At 36.2% G+C, this 18925-nt stretch overlaps 1 protein-coding gene across 1 annotated transcript; it reads right to left on the bottom strand.

Moving 5' to 3' along the window:
- Positions 1–8750: 8750 nt before the first annotated feature.
- Positions 8751–9500, bottom strand: LOC577359 (prenylcysteine oxidase). Its single transcript, XM_003730516.2, has one exon. It carries the CDS (start codon positions 9498–9500, stop codon positions 8751–8753), a length of 750 nt encoding a protein of 249 aa, XP_003730564.2.
- Between the last annotated feature and the right edge of the window lie 9425 nt (positions 9501–18925).

Below are 18925 nucleotides of genomic sequence, written 5' to 3'. Positions count from 1 at the left end.
TGGTTATCTCATCAACTCAGTTCTCAGTTAACATAAGAAAAAGAGGATCATGGGGGACCAATGGTCATCGATTAGGAATTGTTTGTTATATAGAGGGCGCAAGTAGCTACAAGTAGTGCAGTGGGCCTTTAAACCTAGTAACGGCCATGGTGGTCATATCCACTACCAACTTTATGACAAAACGAGCAGATTGTGAAAGCTGAGGGTACAAGATAAGAAATTTATATCATTTTATATGGCTCATATTCTGCTTCTTTTATATTTTGTGTTGAGTTTTTACCTTACTTTTCTGGTTCACTGAAGTCAACTTCTGTAATATTTAGTTTCCGGGGTATATGAACATGTTCGTATTCGAATTGTGTTTATTCAAGTTATAATGTTAGGGGAAGAAATTCACAACATGTTTACAGTTTTAAAAAAAATGCAATTGAATTCATGATTTGCCATTAGGGTCTTTTCTGTTATTCCATTTATTAATTTTGAGGACAATGCATATGGGTGTAGTCAGACATTAGGTAAAGAAGGGGCGAAATCAAGGGATATGGCATTTCTGCACGGACATGTTCATATACCCCGAAAAAGTTGGGATACAAAAATACCTACCCCAGTCACAATACTGTACCCTTCCCAGGCGCGGATCCACGGGCTCAATTCTTTCGGCCCGGCTATGGCAAGCCCTTTGTGTAAAAACTAGATAAACTCTGTTTTTCTCAGATAAACTCTGTTTTTCTCAGATAAACTCAGTTTATCAACAGATAAACACAGTTTATCAGAAAAACTCAGTTTATCAGTTGATAAACTCAGTTTATCAAGAAAAACTCAGTGTATCAATGATAAACTCAGTTTATCAACAGATAAACAAAGTTTATCAGATAAACAGAGTTTATCAGTTGATAAACTCAGTTTATCAGTTGATAAACTGAGTTTATCATTGATAAACACAGTTTTTCTGATAAACTGAGTATATCTAGTTTTTACACAATGGGCTTGCCATAGCCGGGCCGATAGAATTCGGCCCGTGGATCCGCGCCTGACCCTTCCTCCATAATGAAATTGTGATAAATTTATGATGAAACACAAGACAAACAACTTCCTTTACATGAAAAATTACAAAAATTCTGAGACGATCAAGTCCGTAGATGTAAGTCTTTTTTTCTCTTAACAATCAAACTTAAAGGATGATAAATATCAGATAAATCTAAAGTATATAAAGTGTATAAATGCAATAAAATAAAATATGATGAAATACACATGGAAAAAAGCAATCTTGAAAGAAAAAGAATGAGCTATAAAAAGTTTGTAATAAACGATAAATGCATATTGAACATCAATTTAAGTGCACACAATGCTAATTTGAATGCTACAAATAATTTTGAATGCTAAAAGTACATCTCCGTCATGTCAGAAATCGTGTTGCGCCAAATCTAATGACCAAATAGCGAAGAAGAAGCACATTATTCATTAATTTGAATGAAACATACATAGATTCTAACGAAAACTTCATAGATTTGAAAACTAGAAAAAGCAATATAAACCTAAGATATATCTGACAGCAATAAAACCGTCGGATCAAAACGAGAAAAAAATGTTATGAACAAGAAAGTAGGTTGTGAACTTTTGAAAAAGACGGTCACAGGGGTAAAATTTTACGGGAAATGTGCTCATCGTATTTTGACTTGAGCCAAGGGTTTCCCTTTTTTGCAGCAAATTCAATAAAGAAAATTGGTATCCCAAATGAGAAACTGTCTCCCAAGTCCCAATTAGCCGAGGCCTAGGCTACCGAAAATGCTGACAAAAGTCTCTGACATTATAGCCTCCCAGGTTCCTAAGTTTATTTATTTATTTATTTATTAAAACATCTTTATACAGGATAATATGTTCAGGTATACTGTTTTTCAACATGGTCCTGCTAACATTAAAAAGCAAATCACATGTGAAATAATTATATAACAACGTTTCAAATAATTTAACTGCATATGTTGACATAAAATTAAAACAAAATATAAAAACTCAGAAATGTAAGTTTCATTAGAAATAACATACTATTGTATTATATATTTTAATAAAATACTTTAAAAAAATATCTAAAAATACAAAAAAGTACAAAAAAATTAAATTAAAAATAAAACTTCTTATAAATCAATTTAAAAGTTTCAATTGTTTGGGCATTTTGTATAAAGTGGGGAATGCCATTCCATCGCTTAGCACCGGAAAATGTAAAGGCTTGTTTAAAAATTGAGAGGTGGACTTCAGGTGGGACTACATTAAGACTATCATTATTCCTAGTATAGTGATTATATCGTTCACAAAACATTTCGATATCATTACAAAGCTGTGGAGGGGCTAGACCATGTATACATTTGAACATTTGTGTGGTAAGAAAGTAGTCTTTTCTTTCATTAATGTCTTGCCAAGCCATTTAAAAAAAAAAGTGTTTTGAAAGAAACATTCAGGTCAAAGTTGCCAGTTATATAACGTGCGGCTCGTTTTTGTAATCTTTGTAGTTTAGTTTTTTGTTTATCTGCACTGTTGGCCCAGACAGAAATACCATAATCGATGCAGGGTTGTATTGTAAATTTATAAAGAGTGTTCAGTAAAGAAGAACTAAGAAATTTCCTCAGTTTTCCTACAGAACGAATCTTGTATCCAATAGATTTACATAGGTTATTTACATGAATATCCCATTTTAAATTTTCATGAATTGCAACGCCTAAGTATCGGATGGACTTGACCTGCTCAATTCCATCAATATATATTTTCAGAATGTCATGAGAACGCGTTTGCAATAATATACTCTTTGTTTTGTCAACATTAATTCTTAGGTGTTTTTTTTATTAATATATTCAATATTTGATTGAAGTCAAGAGGTTATTGTTTGCACATCTTTCCCTATTTCAAATAAAATAACATCATCAGCATATATATTGTTATAACACCAGATTTGATTGATTGTGATATATCATTGATAAAAAGTTTAAAAAAAATATAATCGGGGCAAGTACTCCTCCTTGTGGTACCCCTACTGACAGTTCCTTTTTTGCATAAAGTTTACCTTGCGAGAATACAAATTGTTTTCTTTCCTTCAGATAACTTGAAAACCATCTTAGCATGTTTTCAGCAATACCATATTGTTGCAATTTAAAAAGTAGAATATCATGGTCTACAATATCGAAACATTTCGATATATCTAAGAAATAGGAAATAGTTTGCCATATTTTGACCGCGCGCCTGCACTACTCGTAAAAAACACGAACCACACAAAAAAATGTGGCTATGGTAAAGCTAGGGGAGGGGAGGGGAGGGGTAGGAGGTGCCCCCACCAGAAATAAGAAAATTGTATTTTGGGGGGCTCGTTCTCTTTACTCGCTCGCAAAATTCAAGATAAAATATGCCAGGACCTGTGCATATTGCGTACCAGAGTGATGCAAAGTTAATTTTCTGTGAGCAAATCGGGATTGGGTGACTCGAAACTTCTTTTCCTCATAAGGAAGATGTGACCAAAAAAGTGATTGAGCCCAAGCTACGCCACTGGCTATGGGAGTCTTCTACTTTAAACTGACAATGGTCATTCCAGCAGAGATATCATCATAATTAATTCTTATTCTCATTTAGTGTCACACACATGTAATTCAATACAAATAAACAGCAATTTGGGTCTTGGAATACATTTGGTAGAGAGTGAAGAGATAAAGAGAATTAAGCTTTACAAATCTAATGATATTCAAAAATAAGTTTTTTTTTTTTTTTTTTTTTTCAGACAAAGTGGTATTTCCATTTCTGCCCTCGACTTCCTAAGCTTGTTATATACGTGGCTGAACTTTCTTGCTCACTTTTCTCCGCTACATTAATGCCTCTTCGAGTGACTGCACAATGGCTGAAAAGGTAGAACTACAGCTGCCCGAAAGTCTTACATGTCCATTATGTCTCGAAGTCTTCAAGGCCCCCACTCTCTTACACTGTGGACATACATTCTGCAAGGACTGTCTGGACAAATACGATAAAGAGCACCGGGGTCAAGATTTCATGGAGTGTCCGCTTTGTAAGAAACGCAACAAGCTGGGGAAAAATAGAGTCGCAGGACTCTCACCAAATTTCTCTTTAAAGGGCCTCGAGGAGGAATTACATGTACATCTTAAGGTCAATGACAAATCACCAGAGTACTGTTCCCTGCACAGTCAAGTCTACAAAGATATTTTGTGTGAAGTTTGCAAGGAATTCATCTGTCTTACTTGTTTGCTTGATAAACATCAGGGTCACAGGTTTAAGAAGAAGGAAGAGGTTGTAGCAGAGTTAAAAAAGAAAAGAAGCTCTCTGATTAAAAGAAGTGAGAAGAAGAAAGCACAGATCAAAGTATCTATTACCAGTGGTGAGCAACATATGCGTGATATGCATTCACATCTGGATAATATAGATAGGGAAATAGAGAATTCCTTTCGTGAAAAGTCAGAAATTCTTCGGGGACACATGGAAAGACTATTAAAAGAAAATGACAACATCCGCCAAAACTCTGAAAAGGTAATGGCAGATTGCATTAAACGCCAGGAACAGTCATTGCAGAGTATTGTTGTAAAGAGCACATTCATGGGACAAAAGGGCATTGCAAGTACTAGTGAGTTTTCAGACTCTGACGCACTAAAAACACTTTACATGGGATACCTAGATCTGACAAAAGAATTGGATGGAATCCTCGACGATCTTTCCACAGCGTATGCGCTACAAGAAGTTGAAGACACACGGCTTTGTCCATCTGATGAGAATAATATTGACCTAGGTACTCTGGACGCTAGCGAACATTTTAATATTCTAGGTGCTGAGTGATTATTGCGTATATTCATGTGGATTGTGCTTGTTATAAATAGGTATTAGATCTGGACATACTCGCGTTGAAGTCGATATATCAACTACATGTTTACGACCTAATGGGGATACAATGAAGTATAATAAACATAGTGCTAATCCTAACGTGACCTAGTTATTTAATGGAGTTAAGTGCTATTGTAATTTATTATTTCTATTGAGTTTGTTTGGTTAAGGAGTAAAGATTTATCAAAAGAACATGAAAGGAAATTTGTAAAATCAACATTTGTAGTATCAATTTCTTCTGCTAGTTGTGGGCCAATTCTACTAATGAATGTATTGAACGAAGTAGACAGTATTATTTGAATTGAGTATCTCATTACCATTTAGCATCAAATTATTTTAGGGTAGAGGTTAAGTTTCCTTTCCCATTGTCTCAGTGGTAATACACCACGTTGCTCGAGCATTGGAGCTAAATTGACTTAATGGTTCAGAGTACTACAACTTTCGAGAACATTGAATGATATTTATCAATTATTGCGATATTTTTTGGTCATTTCTGCTGGTTAAGTCTGTTGGGTTTTGCATAGGTATATAATTTGTAAAGGTAGTTTCTTGTTCTGATTGATTTCATAATGCCTTTCGTAATCCGTAGGTTTCTTGAAATGTTAGAGCTACGTTTTCCTCAGACAGGAGGCATATTTTTATCATAATATTATTGTAATTTACGATTGAAATGTTTGTATGCATTATTCACATTACGTTCATTCAAAACATTTCATTTGTCCATTCTCCTAATAACTTTTCTCTAAATAACTCAATGTTAGTATTGGTCTCTTTTCTAAAGGGAAACCTTCGAGTTTGTTTAGGATCAACTAAACTAAACTAAACTGGGATATCACAAATATCTGGAGGCGGTCATTGCAAATGGCAAGTTTGCAAGTGCTGATGCATTGCAAATGCATTACAAATGTTGATACGAGCACAATCATCAAAATGTGAAGGAAAAAAAAAAAACTTTCATAAAAGCAATGTCATGTATTAAAACCATCACTTAAAGCTTATCTGCACTAGTTTATAGGAGGGATTAGATAACCCTGCAAGGTCACTGGACAGGTGGTTATCTCATCAACTCAGCTCTCAATTAACATAAGAAATAGAGGATCATGGGGGACCAATGGTCACCGATTAAACATTGTTTTCTACATAGAGGGAGCAAGTAGCTACAAGTAGGACAGTGTGGCTTTAATGGAAGTAATCAATCATTAATGGATTACAATCTTGAAAATATTCTGGTATTATTTTTTATTCATCATATAAACTTTAAAAGACAGTATGAGATTGTGATCAAAATAATATTTCAGATATAGTAATGGCACATTGGAAATTGATTGAAAATAAAAATCAATTCATTTATAAAGACTTTATGCAAAATTCATATCTAATAAAAAGTTTTTAAAGTGGCAAGTTTCACCCACAATGATAGTTGATACTATACAACATTTCATGCTTCGGCGTACAATACAATATAATCTATGGACCAACAAATTCAGAATTTCCAGAGTAATTTTTGTATTCACAGGGTCCGCAATGCATGATGACAAGAGGGAAATTCTAAATTGGAGATGAATATATGCTATATTGAACAATGATGCGTGCAATATCTTAAATATAAAATTGAGATTATTTGCAAGTTTGTGCATTCCTCCTTTCGAGTATGGCCTCGTCGATTTCATTTAGACTGCCTTCGCATGAGATACGCGCAGCTAAGACACTGAAAGCAATAGATACGGGCAAAGAGGTGTGCAGTCCCATTCACTTTTCTACGCGTTTTACCGCTCAAAAAGAGTTCTTATATTGCACGCTCATGAACAGGGAGATGTGAGATGGTCTAGCGCACTTTCACTTGGCCAGCTCTCCGTCTTCGCCTACAAACAGGCCCAGGTCGAAACTGAGTCACTTCTTTCGGATAGTGACGTAAAAGGTCGGTCCCCACACGAAATATAATCATATCTGATTGATACACACACACATAACGAAATGATGAGTGTCAAGTGATAGCTTATCAGCCAATAGAATGCTCTCTAACAACTACACTATTTCAATTAGAGACATATTGTTACTCTATTTTACTTAGTATACAAGCTCAATACATTATACTGCTTGAAGTTAACTAGCTTATCCATACAATGCATACAATAATCATTAATATTTTCAAGAAATATACAATCTATCCATGAGGTAGGATCATTAATATCATAATTCATGAGGATTCAATTTTTGTTTAATTTTGTTTTTGTTTTTAAATATTAGAAGTGTTACATTGATAAATAATCATCTGCAAAACCTTTGAAAGTCCTTTCAACAATACTGCTTGTGTATCCATTTAAAGAACGTAGTCCTCACATGTGGATCACTTAATGACGTTGATACAAGATCTTGTACTATACATGAAATCTAAAATCATCTGTTTGAGATATTTTAAAATCAATATGGTAGTGTGCTGCCACAATCATTCCTGTTTCAGTTTCACGTAGCTTTTCTTCAAAATCTTTGTGTAATATCCATTTCTTTTGTTACAGCATGATATGAACGTAACATGTATTTCAGTTTACATGTACATCACATATACATGTATAATAATGATTCACTGTGGAGCTAAAATACTGCTTAACATAAATGAATATGCTTTTTATGCTAAACTCAATTTGAGCAAACATTGCTATGGTTAGTGTAAGACATAGTTTCTCACTTCTGTTATGACACAAACATTGCCCAAACCCTGGAATGACCAATTTGTAACAGATATTTCAGTGATTTACATATTATATTGGAGATTTTATAAGTACATTAAAACAATCTATTCTAAAGAATACATGGGTTTGTTTCTTTTATGTTTTTTGTTTGTGATTGGTGATGACGAGAGTCCATTATGACAAGGACAAAATTATAAATCCTCTGACCTCTGTTTCAATTGGAGTTCCCTGTTTGTAGATTTATTTAATTTAATTTGAAGAGCAAGTTGGCAACATATAATTGAAAACATGGCCCCATCTCTTAGTCAGTTCCCCCCAAATTACACACATTTCTGTTAATAACATTTTGATGCTCTACAGTGTACATCCACAACACTAACATCAATTTGAGAAGAACAATTTTTATATTGAACTGCATTACCATTATCTGGAAATCTATAAAACCAGGCATATTGCATAGATATTTTGCATGATTCCCTTTCAACAAGGAATGATATACGTTCATAATTCTTACCTTTCTCTTTTAGGAATCCTACCCACTTTTTTTGCAGAACTCTAGAGGTACAGGGGCCGGTATACAATTATTTTCTTATCTGAAATCAGTTGTAAGCTTTTGAAAGTAAATGCTTAGATAACTTAGGTATTTTATTGAAGCTTTTCACCCTGAGTTAAGACAGCTCCCTAGCTGACTTAAAGCCCCACTGCACCACTTATAGCTACTTGCGCCCTCTATATAGCAAACAGTGCCTAATCGGTGACCGCTGGTCCTCCATGATCCCCTTTTTTGTTATGTTAATTGAGAGCTGATTTGATGGGATAACAACCTGTCAGTGACCATGGTGGGAGGTCTAATCCCTCCTGGCCAAACTAGTGCAGACGGGCTTTACAACCAATAACTTTAGAGGCCTTGATTGGCAAGCATGCGGTTTTCATACGCAGTCAGTATAAGCCACATACAATTATACTTAGTACTTTATTTAATGCAATTTGTTAATTGCACAATATATTGGAATGATCATGAAATGTCACAATGCTTATCAGTCAGTATTTTGCCTAAGAATTGGTTAACTAAAGTCAAATGCTCAAGTGCAATCTAAAATGCGTTAAGAGTCACATTACTTAACCAAGTAAAATGCTTAGTAAAATACTGACTTAATCCCGTACAGAATTGAATACGGGCCAAAGATAACTATACTCTCATAGTTCTTGCCTAACTTTAGAGGCTCCCACTTTCACTTTAGGGGATTCCCCGCTCCAGTACTGGTATGCCAATATGGCACTGTTTCTACTCCCAATGACAGCCATTTCCATGGCTTCCGCCAAAACAAACCCAGGGAAGGTCTTACGCTCGTGGTAATAGGGATACGCCAACCAATCGCGGTGTGTCGCTTCGGAATACGACTCGAACAACGCCTCCATCTGCGTATCGTTCAAGACACCGGTTGAGAACACCTTGTAGAGTTGCCTGGATGCGTTGAATGTCACAGGGTTATAGTCCACGGGGAAGTTCTTGGCGAGAGTTCTGAAGTTCAGAGGCACTTCCATGTTGGTGATGATCTGTCCTGGGAGCTCACCTTCTGGCGAGACTCCGAATGTTGATGCTCGCGGACGCCCCTCGACGAGGGAGGCGCCGTGGCGGTAGTCGCCTGTGAAGTTGGTGGTGACCGGATGATCAAAGCCTATGAAGTCGATACCTGAGAGATCGTCCTCTATGGGTGAAGCCATCATGACTATGTCAAAGACCTCACTCTTGAGACCTTTGACAACCTCGTTCCCTGTGACTCTGAAGGCGGGCCTTCCAGCATTCTCACTGGCGACACATTCAACGGACTGTACCCGAGACTTCATGAGCGTTGCACCGGATCTATAAAGCAGCTGTTCAGGCACGAGCTTGTTACCGCCCTCTATAGACCACAGACCAGGTACGGCTGCAGCTAGGGACACCATGCCTTGGGATGATAAGGAAAGCTGGAGGAGAGAGAGAGAGAGAGGGGGGGGGGGGTGGGATTGGAAGTTGTTCAAATTTAAAGTTTGTAAATATTTTGAATATATGAACATTGAAACTTATGATGACAACACTCATATATCGTCTCATTGTTTAATGTTGCCCAATTTCTGTAAATGCCTTCTTAAATGTACACAGATCAAGATACTTTTCAAGAACTATAATGATAATCAAAGTATTAGAAAAATACAAACCATTCAAATATTACATCAACCAGTTTGTTGAAATAAATTATATGTGCTTTTATCAACGCATTTTATTATAATCAATGTAAAAATGCCAGAGAGAGAAGACTCAAGTGATCATAAACTGTTGATTTGAGTTTGAGTTTGAGTTTGAGTTTATTGATTTCACATTTCACATGCAGAAATAATACGGAAAACAAAATATACATAAAAGACATATTGTTTCATAATATAACAAAATGATTATATTAATTGACAGCATTGGAATAAACCCAATACGTTAACTTGACATCTGCAAAGAATTTCCTTTAACTATAAAGACCTGAACCCGAGCAAATTTTAGAGAACTGTGCAATATCACATGAATCCATCTGAAATTGATTTTGATTTTGAATTTATTTAAGGATTTTTCTAAACACAATAATTGAATAAAAAAGAACATATTAAAGATACTATGTCCCTTTTGCAGCCAACCTCAAATTCTGTAGAACTTTTCAGGAATTATGAATATGTCATGTTTGTCCTATCTGTGAAATTCAAACGTTAGCAGTGTTCTAATATTCAAATTATCAAAGGAAACCCGTTTACTTGCTAGACTTTACTGCCAGACACTATTGTCAGTATTGAGTGATTGACGGGCTTTTTCTTTTTTTTTGGTAATAACATACATAATAACATAACATACATGTGCTGTAAAGGATTTTCCTACATCACTAACCTACTTCTTGTAATGGCCAAAGTTAAACTGATTGAATCTTTGCGCAGCAAAAAATGTACGACCATGCGGTACAATGGTATGAAAATCAAGACTATTAATTATTGGCTCTATAGTTCCTAAGTCAATTTGACAACTAATAGTCGTTATTTTCCCACTTAAAGACATTTTCAAGCCCCATTCTTTTGAGGGGAGTTCTAAATTAGTATTATCTTTCAAATGCCATTGGAATTTAACCTTTTCATTTTTTGGTCTGCAAAAGGGACGTAGTACCTTTAACGTGAGGTATACAACAATTATGCAAACAATAACTTCATGTCAACATGTGATTTACATTTATATATACATATAATAACGAACTTAATAGTTATTATGAATTTAAAGTATTATCCTAACTATCTATGGAAAAATTTCAGGAGACCATCATTCAAGTCACGCCTCGCTTATGATGGCAACCTCAAAAGAAAAGTCTTAATGTGAAATTGAATTGAAATTAAGGACTAATCGAAAATGATACACCATGATAATCCACCGGAAAAGGGCACATAATCACCCACACCTACACCCTGTGAGGTGAAGATTTGTGTGAAGTTTCCAGCCAAGCATAATTGGGATTTAAACTCCATGAACGACTTAGCTGGAAGTCACACATTGAGTCAGTGACGTCAAAAGCAGGAAGAACGCTTGGCTTCCTACAAATCAGGATATAGGTCAAATAATACATAAAATAAGACTTGTTCCAAGCGACAGACATAAATTGTCGTCTTAACATGTTCATAGTGCATGGTGTGGTTCAGAACTTTCACCCTACCCCCGCTCCCTGTTGCAAAGGTAGTCCAACTAGAAATTGTGCAAGGATGTCCCCCGAACACGTTGAGACTGAACGACCTTTTACAACACGCCATGTTTCAAAACCACCCAAATTGGGGTTTTTGCCCCCTAGGTACTTCGCAGAGAAGATTGGATTGTACTTGGCTCGTTTTGTACTTCAGAATCGCGGACTAAGTTTTATTGTAAGTTTGATTGTTTGTGTAGACCAGTCAAAATGTATAAATTCAATGCATTCTCGTGAAATAAGCCAATGGTCATTGAATATGTCCCAACATATTCTTGGCTCTTGCATGTAAAGTTTGAAGAGGTGGCCAAGGCATATTCTTTAATAATTTCTCTAATTCTTTAATAAAACTAGAGCTTGAAAGGTGGTCAGTGGAGCCAGACTCTGCAGAACAACCGTCGACATCAGAGACTGAAGATTTCGGTCTACCCCTGACCACAGGCTTAGATGACCGCTTCATAGAAAGTCAAAGTAAATGAAAAGTGGTTCATAATCCATGGGCATGCAATATTTAATTCTGATATAATGACGTTAAATTGTATCCCAAATGAGGGTCTGTCTCCCAAGTTTAAATAGGCTACCAAAAATCCTAACAAAAGTCTCCGACATTTAATAGTCGAGACAGTCTCCTAAAAAGGAGATATTCTCCCATACTTCAACTGACTCTTAATGTTTATTATCCGTAAATATCCCGGTTAGTACAGTGACTATAATCTCGTTACATTTTCTATAATATTTGAAATACTTTTAACATGAAAAAGTATCAGTATCGATAAGTATCTAAGGAGAAAAGTCAATTGATTATCATGCATCTTTAAGTTATTGATTTTGAATAGGACCAGTATAGTATGCATAAAGATTCAAAGATCATCTCAACCGTGATACATTGAGATATCATACAAACAACACAAATAAAATCACCTCCCAAAAATCTCTAAAACCGACTAGGTTTCAATTATTCTCTATTTATTATCTTATTGATTATAGTATAATCGAAATGAGTATTCTCGTAGAGACGAGTGCTTGACAAGTTTACGGTCCTTAGTTAAGTGAATACATTTTTTTGTAAACAAACTAAGTTAAGAAATGATGGTAGTTTCAAGCACTTTACCTACATAGGCTCTGAAAATTGACAGTTCGAGCAATAGTGTTTGAGATGAATACGAAAAAAAATAGTAATACTAACTTCTGGATTGATGAAGTAACAGCCATACAACAATGTTTCTTGATAGGCCTATTATCATATAAATTAGATAGTCAAATTTGGGGCTTATAAATACCAGAGGCCTACGTTGGTTTTTAAGCAAGCAGTTCTGTCGCCATTGTATTCTTGGTTTGCCTGTAGATACATAGCTCGGAAAATATCGTCGGGTATTGTGTAAAAAGCACACGTTTCAACGTTAAAATCCCAGATACTAAAAAAAAAAATTAAAAAAAAAAAAAAAAAAAAAAAACAATTTTTCTTAACATCGTTTGGCATATTCTACTTCCAAATCAATACGTAAACAAATGTGTCTAACGCCATACATGCTCTATTTCTTTTAGAGGGGTGCCATATAATATATATTCAACCATTTCTTATATATTAAAATATAGGGATGGCTAAATATTATTTTTCAAATGTATATATTAAGAAACATATAACGCTCTAACTCATGGCTTTGTGTTCTTGTTACAATGTCAAACACCATACTAAGTATATGAGGTCGACATAAAGTTCATATCCAGTTCGAGTCATGCGATTGCATTGTGAAAGAAACATTGTGGTATCGATCAGAAAAGGTTGATCATCTAGCATATAAGCATTGGTGTGTACTGCAAGGTTCTGGAATAATCAAAATAATGAGAAATTTGCCCCAGTCTTGGTTAAGTTACAAGCTTTGTACACAGAAAGATGTATATGGGACTATGCAATATATATCCAGGCCGGATAGATAATTTACCAAATATATCAATTAGGCTGTTCCCGGCAAAATTTGTATCTTAAAAACATATTCTTTCACATGATTTGTAAGAATAGCTTCCATTTTTTTTTTGAGAAGGGGCGTTTCCAAAACATGTCTTCCGTTAGAGGTATAGACCAGTCATAGTTGGTAAATTTGAGTCAAGGAACAACATGGCCTATTCGATCACTAGTCAAATAAATAGTTGAAAAGATATTAAGGAGTACACTCTAAAAAATGAAGTGCTGAATCACGGGTGCTGGGTACAAATTTGCACCACACGTGCCAAGTATATAGCCCTTGGCGTGCATGCAGCATTTGGGAAGCGATGACGAGCAGAAAAATGAGTGCTGGAAACACGTGCTATTCGAGAAATTGCACCCGAAGTGTGACCCTGTCTGTTTTAGCACTTGAAGAAACACTGGTAGTGCTGGCGCTCCATGCGCAGGCGCACCAGCATTCCAGGTGCTGAGGCAGTGCTTCACACAAAAGAAGAAATTCAAAGTAATTTAAAATTCAAATGAGATAGGTCGCCATTCGGCTATAAAAGAGCGGGGATCTGAGAAGGTATTCATCTTTTTGGAGAATGTAAGATTGAAGCAGATTGTGTACTATGTACAAAGAAGGTGCATTGAATGTGTGCAGTGCATATTCCAGGTGCTAAGGCAGTGCTTCACACAATGAAAGAATTTCAAAATAATCTAAAATTCAAATGAGATAGGTCGCCACTCGGCTACTTTTCAGGCTTTGTTGAAATATGACGCATGTCACAATGTATACAATGCATGTGAGCTAGATTGCAGTAAGGTAAACCTAATGCCGTGAGAATGCTGTGTAACCAGACACAGACTGCTGGAATCATGCATTATGTATTCCATATTTTGTTCACACTCATTATTATCTGAGGGGTCCACAATTTACAAGCTTTGCTTTTCAGTGGACCTCTCTATTTCCTCAAAATATAAATGCAGTTAAATTTTAAAATTCATTTTTTGTCTTACTGAAATGTATAAATTATTATTAAGATTTGTTTATTACAAATGTAACTATGTTTTGTATACATTTTACATTGTTTTCGTTATTATGTATTGTATTTTGTTGGAAATGAAAAAATAAAAATTAAATGAATTGAAATGCAGTGTTGTTGTATTAGCTTATCATGTTTGATCTGTTTTTGTATCCATTATGATGACTTTCCAGTGTTGAGCAGCTGAGTTGAGCTTTAATGTTTTATCAGTATGCATGAAACAGTTTTGTGTTTTTACCCTTGGATACAAATACATTTATTACTTTTTAAAGGGATGTTGTGATTTTACAATGGTTTTTGTCCATAAAGAAGTGAGTCTTTTTAACTCATATATGTGACTACCTATTCGTTACCATGAGTGTGACATGTGGCGTCTTGAGGGGTATGTTTTAGGTGCTTAAAGTAAAAAAAGAAAAAGAAGGCCAAGCTATGCTACCGAAGAAGACAAGACGTACTAAGCCCCCCCCCCCTCCCCCCAACACCATCTATCCTGCACCACCACCACCACCACCACCACCACCACCAGTAGAGGAACAGGAGTAACCTGAAGATCCTCGCCGTTCACCGGGGCCAGCTGATGGGGAGCGTGCTGCTGCTGCTGACCCGGTCCCTGAACTGGAACCTGAACCTGAGGCTGATGAGGCTGAAGAAGATGCACCTGCTAGGAGAAGTGCCGAGCGGAACTTTGTATCTTGTCTCTTCGGCTGGTGTTACTCTTCCCAGGATTTCGTCAAAGAACTCTGGAGGAATCCTCAGATAGTTCTGGAAGGCGTTGACATCTTCGATGGGGAGCGCTCTCGAGTGAGAAATTATGAGTAGTGGCCCAGTTGCTACCTTCTGTCTTCCGATAACCATTTGCGCATTACCCACATGGATCTTGGCCTTCTTATCCGCCTTCTTCCTGCTTGCTTCACTCTGGCCTCCCCTCTCTGTAACTGCTGCCGGCCTTCTTCTTGCTGACGCAAAGAATGGATGTATGCACCCAGCAAACATGTACACAAAAAAAATTCTTCAACTTTGGCATTTATGATGTTGTCTCGTCGAAATCCCAGGATACAATGATTGCTATAGCTTGGGAGGCCTTCTTTTTATACCGTGGACACAAATTACTTGCTCCAAAGCTGCCCGGCGTCCACGTTGCAGCCGTAGAAAGCCTTGGCAGAACGTGAAAAACGTGAGGGACCTCATCAGAACGTGACGGGCCGAGAGGGAACGTTCTGGCATCTGTGGTAGACCGCGGGCCGAACCGTAGTGCGCCTTGGAGCCTCTGGGACTTAGCATCCTCTTCCCCCACGGCCCGTCAGGGATACCATGATAGATTGTGAGAAAACTTGGCAAGACCTAACAAAACTTGTATACAGAGAAAAAAAATTGCCAAAATCACACGGCGCACTACGTTTCGGGCAAGCGGGGCTGCCATGGCCGCCGGATACATAGTGTAAACGTAGCACAATAACGGATAGATGTGAAATGTAAACATTTCACATCTTCCTGCTGATACCTATTTTTCAGTCAAATTATGAAGAAAATGCTTTGGGTGATCAGATCTGCGTGCTTGATAAAGTGTATATCAAAGAAGAAAAAGAAATGGAAATAGGAGTGAAAGATAGAACGAGAGGTTAGGATGGAGACAACAAAAGAACACGAGAGATGAAAGGTCCACGGTTTAATAGTTTATACGATCAATAAATACTACAGGGAGGCATGCAAATTCTATCGCACACTGGCGCTGGCGCGCTTGTTGAGATATACTGTACTTTAATATATCTGCGCACGCGCACATTCATTTTCCACGTCACGGGCACAGAACTGGTATTTTCTAGTTCTGTGGTTATGAGTGGTGAATTTTGTGGACCATTGTGTTTTTCTTCGCAGACTAGACTGGATTGTACTTGGTTCGTTTTGTTCTTCAGAATCCAGGACTGATTTTTATCGTAAGTTTGATTATTTGCTTGACAAGTTTACATTCATCAAATGTAAAGCATTCTCGTGAAATATGACATTGGTCATTGGATGTGCCCAAACACGTTCTTTGCTCTTTGCATTTAAAATCTGAGGAGGTGGCCATGGCATATTCCCCAGCCTACACAGAAATAAAATTGTATTGGGAATTCTGTAATTAAAAAAAGCCTGAAAGGTTATCAATAGATCCAGACGTAGACTTTGCAGAACAACCGCCGATTTCAGAGAATTAAGATTTTGGTCAACCCCAAGCCCCATGTTCAGATGAACCGCTAGAAAGAAAGTCAAAGTGAATGAAAAGTGGCTTATATTTCACGAAAATGCAAGGTCTACTTGTAGAGATATCATGATGTTACATTGTACTTATATGAATTTACATGTCGTGGGTAAATATAGTTCTCTAGATAATTTAATTTCAAACTAGATCTCACACTTGGACAATTAAACAGCGTTCATTAGTAAATACCAGGCGCAGGGTCGATGGGACACGCTCTTATTTGAGAGACTGTATTCCCGTATTGGAGACTTGCTTACAGAAACAACATCAACAACAAGACAATTTCCCCTCCAAAACTTTGCCTCTCTGAGGTCAGAAAGCCTATGATTTTGTATATGGATCAAAACGACAAAACTGTTGTAAAAAAAAGTAGATGATAACATTTTAAAATAAACAGTCAAAAGGAATACATTTTCTTGAGAAATATGCTCATCGTATTGATGTGAGCCACTGGTATCCCTTTGCAGTAAATGTAATAAAGGAAATTGTTATGACAGAAAGAGACTTTCTCCCGAGTCCAAAATGGGTTACAAACATCTTGAAAAAAAATCTCCGTCATTATAGTCTCCTAAATAGAAGATAGTCTTCCATATTTTAACCGTGCGCCTGTACTCCTCAATACAAACATGACAAAAAACAAACATTTTATTGTACTCGGGGATGTTACGATCCTTTGTATACGCCAATCTAGATTACAGTTGAAACGTAAAAGCAAATTATGAATTTCTATGTTTTGTTGATAAATAATAATTGTTTTTACATTTATGGAAATTTAAAAAAATAAAAAAAATATCGACTATAATCATGGAAAGTTATGGTAAATGAGTGTAGGTATGGATCATGTGTTGCTATGACTTATTGCGTAACTAGAGGGTACGTGCCGCCCCCCCCCACAAGAAAATGAATAATGATAATACATACAAAATTAAATAGAACAACGTTAGAGCGAAAGAAAAAGATGATGGGCATAAAGATTTAAAGATCATCTCCATTATGGTACATTAGGATTTAATTAAAACAACACAAATCAAAACAACCTCCCAAAACTGCTTGAAACCAAAAAGGTTTGCTTGAGCCGCTATTCATGATCCTATTGATTATTGTATAATTGATATGAGATTTCTCGTAAAAGAACACTGCTTGCCAAATGTGGTGTCCTTTGGGGTTGAATGAATTCGTTTTGCCTCCAACAAACGAATTAAAAAAAAAATGATGATAGTTTTAAGCTCTAGGCTTGTCTACACGCTCAAAATTGATAATAAGAGCAATAATTATAGTGATGATAATGATAATGAATGTAGTACTAATTTCTAGGTAGGTGATGTAACAGCCATAAAACAGTATTTATTGTTAAATTTTATAGTCAAGTTTGGGGCTTGGAAATGCCCAGAGGCATTAGTTCACGTAGGTTATTAAGCAATCAGTTCTGTCGATATTATAATTTGGTTGCATGTAGATATAAATAGCTGGAAAAATATCGTTCGGTATTTTGTTAGAAGCACACGTTTGAAGGTTGAGGTAACAGATACTGAATAATTGTAAAGATTTATCTCACAGCGTATTGCATATTTTAGTTCTAAATCAATATGCGCGAAAATTGTGTCAACTTCTGTACATACACTAGTTCTGATGGAGGAGTAGCATATGATATATACTCGACCATTTCATGTTCATGTATATTGCTATATAGGGATGGTTAAATGAAAAAACATAAACAAATATATATACAGTTGTTTATTGAAATATATATATGGTACACACTCATGGGTAAGTATTTCTGTTAATATTTCAACAACAGACTAAGTTTACGTGGTCGACAAAAAGTTCACTTCCAGTTTATTTACTGAGGACATGTTTTATGTAATATAGTCGGTCAAGTTTAGTCAAGGCACAATAGGGTCTACACGATTACTACTCATATAAATAGTTGACAAGGTATCAAACAGTAATCACAAGTAGATGTTAGCTGAAGAAACCTCACATCTCCCTGGTAAAATTGTTTATCAAATTCTCGAAACATGCTTTTGGGTGATCATAATCATCTGCGTCATTGATGTAGTGTACAGCAGAGAAGAAAAAGAAATGGAGATAGGAGTGAAAGATAGAAGACATACGGGAAAAAAAGACAAAGAGAGTATGGATTTTGAATATTTTTTAAACAGATATATGGCGCCATACAATCATCTTTATCATCATCATTTTCTGTACAGGGGCAGGGACTATTTGGCCTCCCGGCTTGGTCAATCTGCCCCCAGATACCTTGACATCTGGTACGGCGTCTTTCAAGTAGGGTGCCGCAAGACATATCTAGGAGTAACACGGGAACATTCGGTTATATAAACATAAATTGATCGAATATGACTTTGATTTTATGTAAGCCGTATATTAGAAACCTAGAGAGTTCGTAATTTTATGAGGAAATC

Source organism: Strongylocentrotus purpuratus, unplaced genomic scaffold, assembly GCF_000002235.5.
Source record: "Strongylocentrotus purpuratus isolate Spur 01 unplaced genomic scaffold, Spur_5.0 spur5_scaffold_20, whole genome shotgun sequence".
Lineage (NCBI taxonomy): Eukaryota > Metazoa > Echinodermata > Echinoidea > Camarodonta > Strongylocentrotidae > Strongylocentrotus > Strongylocentrotus purpuratus.
The sequence above is the reverse complement of the archived record's forward strand: the minus strand, read 5'-3'. Positions and strand labels throughout refer to the sequence as shown.